This window comes from Mya arenaria, chromosome 10, assembly GCF_026914265.1.
Source record: "Mya arenaria isolate MELC-2E11 chromosome 10, ASM2691426v1".
In the NCBI taxonomy this organism is placed as follows: domain Eukaryota; kingdom Metazoa; phylum Mollusca; class Bivalvia; order Myida; family Myidae; genus Mya; species Mya arenaria.
The window spans coordinates 22,203,741-22,211,553 of record NC_069131.1 but is presented as its reverse complement, the minus strand read 5'-3'; the positions used below and the strand labels follow the sequence as shown (position 1 = coordinate 22,211,553).

Genomic DNA, 7,813 nt, shown 5'->3' with positions numbered 1-7,813 from the left:
GTTAAAGCCATAAAACATTGATTTTCGAACAGAAATATGAAAATCTGCGATCTGATCTTTTGTCTGCAATCTTATATCACTGGTTTGCAGATATTTACTCAAAAGCTTGCGCTTTCCTAGACAAAAAAAAAAGAATAAAAAAAGTTGTAAAACTGGTAAATCTGTGAGAGTGTAGCTTTGAAGCCATAGCTTGAATGATAAATGAAACATGAAGAGGACCGGTTTTCGACCGAAAATTGTCAGATAAACATTCATTAAGTATGACATCAAGGTCACATGGTTTGTTTATCGTGTTCAACAACAGCATGGTATATCAATCGAAAAATGCACATATGCCTCCCTGGTTCCCTCAATACCAATCTAGCTAAACCTAGATTAATCCCCGTTCCGCCTTTTTTTAACGTCTTACCGACCAAACGTATTTAATTTCTGCCAAACCTACTGCCAGAGACGTTGTAATATGTAACAGTGGAAACCCTTTGGCTCGACGATCGCTTGGTTCGATTTCCTCGTTGTCTCGAACTGTATGTAAAGGACTGATTTTGATAAACTCTTTGTTAGCATTACCGCTTGGCTCGATATTCGCAAGGCTCGAAGTATTTTGTGCTAGTCCCTGGGATATCGAGCCAACGGGTTTCGAATGTATATTAATTATTATCATGTTGTCTGGATAGGCAGTTCCATTTCATAACGAGACTATTTTAGAGATGGTACTCACGGTATTTCTGGGCTAATATGCCATTGTTAGGAGAAAACATCTCTTAAAGCTGCACTCTCACAGATTCACATTTATTTACTTTATTGATTTACTGTGGTCTCATAAGGTAGAAACACCGTGTTTTATGCTCATTTCTTTCAAATAAAACTCGGTATCCTTCATAGGAACTATTTTGTCGACAATATTCAATATTATTAATTGTGGTAAATTTGGGAGTAAGAGTGCATCTTTAACAAAATAATTACCTGATAGTGTTGAGAGAACTCTTGAAATGCGGTAAGTTTGCGTGCCTAAACTACTGCCCTTTTCAGTGTTTTTGTATCACATGGCTTAGTGCACATACCAGGACTTATGTGCACTTGAATATCCTTAAAAAGCGTTATTTATGTGTCACTCTAATCCCGAGTACGGTTATCGAGTGTAAAATAGAATGCTTGAAAGATATGAAACTGGGTATACCTTTCATATAACATTCAAATGAACGAAATACATCCATCATAGTTATTCTAAATCTCAAAATAGAGCCGACCGAAGACATAAACAACTCTCTCAGATTTCATTTAAGTTAACGCTGATATATTAATGTAACAAAGTCCATCCCCGACAAATTTATGTTATTTTCTGCGCATATCTGCAATTATTAGAGCATTTATCCTTTGATGTATGCCTTTTATATCTAAAGCGAGCCTTTTGTTGGTAGAAGTATTTGTCAATGTTATCACTCACAATAAGGTATATGCGTCAACTCCTTCAAACGCCCACAAGCACACCATTTTGGGGCAGTTACAAAAGGTCAAGCTTGTTTTTTAATAACATCCCTCCTTGGTAATCCTACATGTTCGAATCTTGTACAATGTACCCGTGCTCATTTCTTTGCCCCCTCTTTACATTGTTCCTTGAACATTTGAACATTGCACAGAACCTAGCTACCTCAACATAAGTCAGGAGATATGTTTAATAACCAACTTAGATTTAACTTAAATTTAAGAGTAAATCAGATAGTTCTGACCGTATATATATCTTAGACTTGGAAAATACACAGGAATTCCGACTTAAAATCTTCTAATCTTAAAAAATCATCACCTGCCAAAATCCCTTTTTTGTGTTTATAATTCTCATTTTTTATATAAATAAAACACAGAACAAACTATGATAAATTATGTTCTATATTTTCATATTTTTGTCATCCAATGATTATGAAAAAAATATTGTGAAATGAAAAATGCCCTTTTATGGTAAATAAATAGCTAAAACAAGTTTTGAATATCCACCTAATCAATTATCATTTTCTTCAAGAAATGTACATATTGATGTTCTTCTGCACAACATATTTCTGTATTATAAATTTGCCGTGCGTGTTTCGCCGCTAGATTTCCAGCGGTAAGAAAGGACACGGGATTTCCGACTCATCTTGTCGTCTGCGGGTCTACTGTTGGATTTCCAGCGGGTTGACAAACATCACAAAAGCCGTGCGTGTTTCGCTGCTATATTTCCAGCATTAAAAATTTAAAAAAGGACACGAGATTTCCGACTAAACCCGTCGTCTGCGGATCTACAGTTGGATTTCCAGCGGGTTTACAAAGACAACAAAAGCCGTGCGTGTTTCGCTGCAACATTTCCAGTAGAAACAAATGGAACGGGATCAATAAGTTTTTATTTCTGTGCAGCAATCGCTCATCAGCAAGTCTCTCGTAATTAAAAATACAAAAACACCTCACCAGCATTACAACGCCTGAGGTGTGTGGAATAATGGCAAACAAGTTGTAAAACAGAAATAATTGCTACAGAGTTAATTCGTATTTAATTAAATAAACTAAACTTTCAGATTAACTGAAATGAATGTTGCCAGTGTGTTTAAGTTCGTGTATTGAAAATAAACTGTGCCACTCCAATTGCTTTTCTACATAGGCAAAAAATAATTATATCATTTCCTATGTCCTGATAAAATATCAACCTTCATATACAAGTAATATTTTACCTGCTCGTACACTGTACGTGTACATACGTATAATTATTTCATGTCGAAATTTCAAAGCTATCTTAATACAGTCATGTTGTTTAATTTTATAATAAAGTTGTAACCTGAAAGACAAACACAATGAATGTATTAAAATAGCAATATATCAAATGGCAGTGGTACAAATGATTGTTTTCAGATGAATTATAACGATATCATTATGCATTAAAGAAGCCAGCAATAGTTGCAATTGATATTCATAGAATTTCGAAACACTTGTAACGCTATGACCTTTTCAAAATCGATTTTCAATTATCGATTCTTAATTATCAAAACATTGCTCCTGAACAATAGTGTCTGACAATTTCTGCAGACAAAAACATGTTTATATCTGCTCTGACGATTAATTTTGTGATTTTGTTTTCGCCATGCGAGGGGTGAATGCGAAAAGGTTCTAAGTGACATTAAATAAAGAAGCAGATAGAACCTTTTCGCTTTCACCCCTCGAATTGTAATACATATTAGTGAAGAATGTTCCACCTATGAAAGAAAAGTTCAAAGTGGCGAGGACTTTGATTTTATGCCTAAATCCTTTTATACAAACCTGAGCAGTACGAGGCCATTCCTTAAGCACATTATGCCACAGGTATGGACATTGTTACACTTAAGAGCCTTTTGTTGAGTAATAGGACAATACAGTCAAAGGGCGTATACTCTGGATATAATGCAAATACACTGATATGAGAGTAAGCTTTTCACAATGTTAGAGATGCTTGCTTGTACTGTGTTTTGAATTAGCAAGGCATGTCTAAAACAATTCTAATGACTCAATGAAGAGTAATAATTGTTGCCCAGTTTCGATATATTAAACCATTAAATATTTGTTGTTTGCCCTATGGAATCGTGAAGAAAAATAACATGAAATTGTGCATGGATACATTGAACATTTGCTAACAAGCATAACATTTCTGACACCCGTCGAAGTTGTATTTTGTTTTGTTACACGTTATTTGATCTTTATGGTCGTGTATATTTAATGATTACATCATATTCTATATTCCCTTAACTTGTATGTGAATTCCTTTTTTAACTTACGAACGATATAAACCAATTTCTCGAAACATCTTAAGTCTGTTATAACAGGATCAAGTTCTGTACACTATTTTTGATCCGGTGTAAATTTAGTAATAATCTCCTTTTTAGAAGTTTATAGGCCTTAAAATGGTTTGATATTTGAGATAAATAAGAAAAAAATACTTTTTGTTTTATAAAATCATATTTAAGAAATTCCTTTTCTAAATGAAATAAGATACGTAAGTGAGTAAAGCTTAAGAATGTTTGAGAAATTGGGGCCAGCTGGACTAGGATATTGATGACATGTTTTAACCTAACAACATTATTTTAATGCTTGATTGGAGACGGGGTTTCTCTGTGAAACATGTTTAGTCGGTACTTAGTAACAATTACTTATAAGGTTGTCCGGTTAGCGCAGTGATTGGCGCACTCGCCTCTCACCAAGGCGACCCGGGTTCGATTCACGGCCTGGCCGCATGTGAGGTTGGTTTGTGGTCACCTTGCCGGACAAGTGGGTTTTCTCCGGTTACTCCGGTTACTCCTGTTTCCACCACAACACAAGATCACACTCTAGCGCAAACGAGAGCGACATAGTTTAAGCTATCATAGCTTTCTTCACAATCATTGTAAAAAATATAACGTTTAAACTAATTACTTATAACTAATTCAGTTTCACATTTGAGCAAATTGTTTACATGGTTTTTTTGTCAACAACACTGGTTTATTGATATGTTTTTATACCGAATTATTTCACTCACAATTATGAACACACACACAAAACTACAAATGGCAGACAGTCATTTGAGCATGTTTGTAAAACCCAAACCCTTAACTCGTTCAAATTCAAGAAAGCGTTTGTAGACTTAAAGGGACTGTACACCAGATTGGCACCAAAAACGTTTTTTTTCTGAAACGAATCTCAGGACAGTTATCTAATAGAATGTGTTACGCTTTAATATCACAATTGTAAAAAAGTACCAAAATGAGAAAAAAAAATGTGTCGGAGACCGGGTTCGAACCGGTGTCGCCAAAATTGCAGTCCAGCGTCATATCCACTGAGCTACGACGACTTACTCTAATCGGGTGAAATAATTAAGCTATAGACCTACCTCGGTAATAACACCGACTAGCCAATCACGCATGAGGAATGATTTCTACTAGGTAGACTTACCCAGTAATCTTTTTAATGGAAAAATAAGAAATAACTTAAATAAAATGTAAACTATGTGGTACTTCAGTTAGTAAGTTTTAATGCATTGTACAAATCGATGCCAAATTTATGTCAGTTTTCGATAATTTTCTTTTTCTTCGCTATTTTATCATACGGAGTACAGCCCCTTTTATTGTTGAAAAACCATATACTGTCATGTTTGTTCATTAGTATTAAAGATGCACTTTTACTCCCAACACATCTAATACAATTATTTTAACATACCAAAAAGAATGAATAAATGTCGAAATCAATGGTTCTTATGAAGAATACCAAGTTTATTTGAAATAAAGGTTCAGAAAACACGGTATTTTAACCTGATGGGACGATAGTAGATCACAGTAAATCATTTAGCATTCACCAATCATTTAATATGTTTGCGTGTTATCAGCAATTACTAGTTTCCATAAATGCATTTTGTGTAAGTAGTTAAAGGTTTATCTCTCAAAATTTATGTTTGTTATACATGTGTATGTATTGATTTTGAATAATAGTGTCACTTTAACAAAAGTACAAATTTGAACTTTTGGTGAAGCTTTACTGTTGAAATAAGCATGTTGTTCAGTGTTCACATTTATTTTATATCCAACCCTATAACACGTGCAGTTGGCCCTTTAAATTACGACAAAGGTTTGATCGTGATTCGATGTTACCTTACTAATATGCGTGTATGAGGATAGATGCAATTACAATAAAATATGAACATGTACATATTGCTTCCGGTACAGGTAGAAATGGAAGTTTTTACGTTGAAGTTGTTACACGTCGTTAAACGGTTCCGTTTTGATTTATAGCATGCTATAACTGTTCACTTAGCACGGGTATACTCATTAACGTATCTTGATATCGACGTTTAATGCTTAAAACATGTACAATGTTCACATATGTTGATGAAGTAGCACTCAAATAATTATTCACTTTTATTCTTTTATATTTTAGCAAGCTTTTTTATTGTTTTAAAGCATCAGCAAATGGAAAATGAAGACACAACACAAAATTTACACAACATCTGTACAAGTTCATAACACATTCAGATTAGTAACCTTTTCATGTTCATTTTTTCTTGCAACAAAACGTATCTTTGAAGAATATCTGAACTTTCTGCCGAAATTGTCTGTTTAAAAAACAATATATAAGAGGATTTGCAGCACTATTCAGTAAATAGGAACGTAACGTTAAATGGTACACTGTCAATTCAAGAGATGCTAAGTTCTTAAACATTGCTGGCGTTATGTAACGCATTGCAGCAAGAATCAAATACGGAACGAATGATAATATAAATACAAGTGTTACTATAAATAGAATCAATGTGGTTCGCCCAGCGCGTACTTCTTTTCCGCCATGACGCCGTACGCAAGTGTCCGAATGAGCATGATGGGGAATCGCTAGGGGTTCGGCAATATCTGGTATTGGCGAATTTGATCTCGAAGTGGATTTTCCTCTACTTCGAAATAAATTTGGCGAATGGTGAGACAGTGAACGAAGAAGGCGAATTGATGTTTTGTTGGTATTAGTATCAACTCTATGCGTTAACGCATCAAAGCTGATTGAAGAACGCAGTGTTCCACGACGAGGCCGCGATTGTGTACGTTGGGCGCAGATAATCCTTCCAATAAGTCCATACATTGTACTCAGTGCCATTATCATACCAATGATGAATACAAATAGGTACAAACTGAACGCCAAAGGTAGCGTTGTGCCTGCACCAGGATCGACGTAACACGTTTTCAAGTTCACACGTACCGAGACGTTATTCACTAATCTCCGCACGGGAATGGAGATGGTGTTGTATATGAACAGAGATGGAATAGCGCTCAATATGGACACGACAGCGAATGTGGAACAAAGGATTTTGGAATGCCTTACTGTCATGTTTGGACGCAATGGGAGACACACTCGCCTGAACCGGTCTACCGCAATACATATCAGAACGCAGGTGGATGCATTATTCATGATGAATGTAGTAAATCTAGACATTTTACACAGAATCGGGTAGTCAAAATTGTAAAAGTTTAATAACAAAGACAACTCTACCGGCATTCCAAAAGCACAGTTAAAAAAGTCACAAATAGCTAAAGAGATAATGAAATGTCGCGATGTTGTCTTGGCCATTTTCAGAAGGTACACAAGAACAACAATAAGATTGCCAGGCATTCCGATCATCATCAACACTGCCGTATATACAAAAGAAGGTGCCAAAATGGTGAAAAACTGTGCTGACTTCTCACGGCGAAAACTTTCAGTTATTTCCTCGTTTAGAAATACGGTCATGTTTTCCGTGCCGTTAGCAAATAATTTTTGCGATGATTCAAACAAAGAGGCAGCGCTGTTGGACGGCATGGTTTGTTTTCTTCAACACTTCGATATTTTGAAAATTGTACAGCAATGGTTTCTTCTTTTCTTGATTATTTCCATATATCAGACCCGCGTGCTTTTTGTTCTTTATGAAAGGTACCTTCTGAAAATATAAAAAAAAACTATAAACAAAGATACATCAATGTATTTAATATTCTTTGTATGTTTATGCAATTGCATGCTTGTGTAATTGAAAACGCTAAATATGAGACTCAACGACCATGTTTGGTAAGCGGTATACATAGCAACTTAAAAACTGGCTGCATTCGGTTTGTACCCAATTGACCAATTGGTGCTTAGAATATTCAGGGCTCGCAGTAGGTGACCACTCTATTCGTTGATTTCGTCGTACTTAGATACGGCTCATCTTTATTATCATTTTTACATTGGGTATGCCCAAACATTTCTTACGTTGATTTTTCTTTTAAGGCCACACCAAATTGATCATTTGTTCGTCGGATTTGCCGCACCTAAAATTCGAAAAACGAAAAAAAAACAC

At 35.3% G+C, this 7,813-nt stretch overlaps 1 protein-coding gene across 1 annotated transcript; it reads right to left on the bottom strand.

The window, feature by feature from the left end:
* Positions 1-6,012: 6,012 nt before the first annotated feature.
* On the bottom strand, positions 6,013-7,299 carry LOC128204458 (orexin receptor type 2-like). Its single transcript, XM_052905873.1, has one exon. The coding sequence runs from the start codon at positions 7,297-7,299 to the stop codon at positions 6,013-6,015; it is 1,287 nt and encodes a 428-aa protein (XP_052761833.1).
* Between the last annotated feature and the right edge of the window lie 514 nt (positions 7,300-7,813).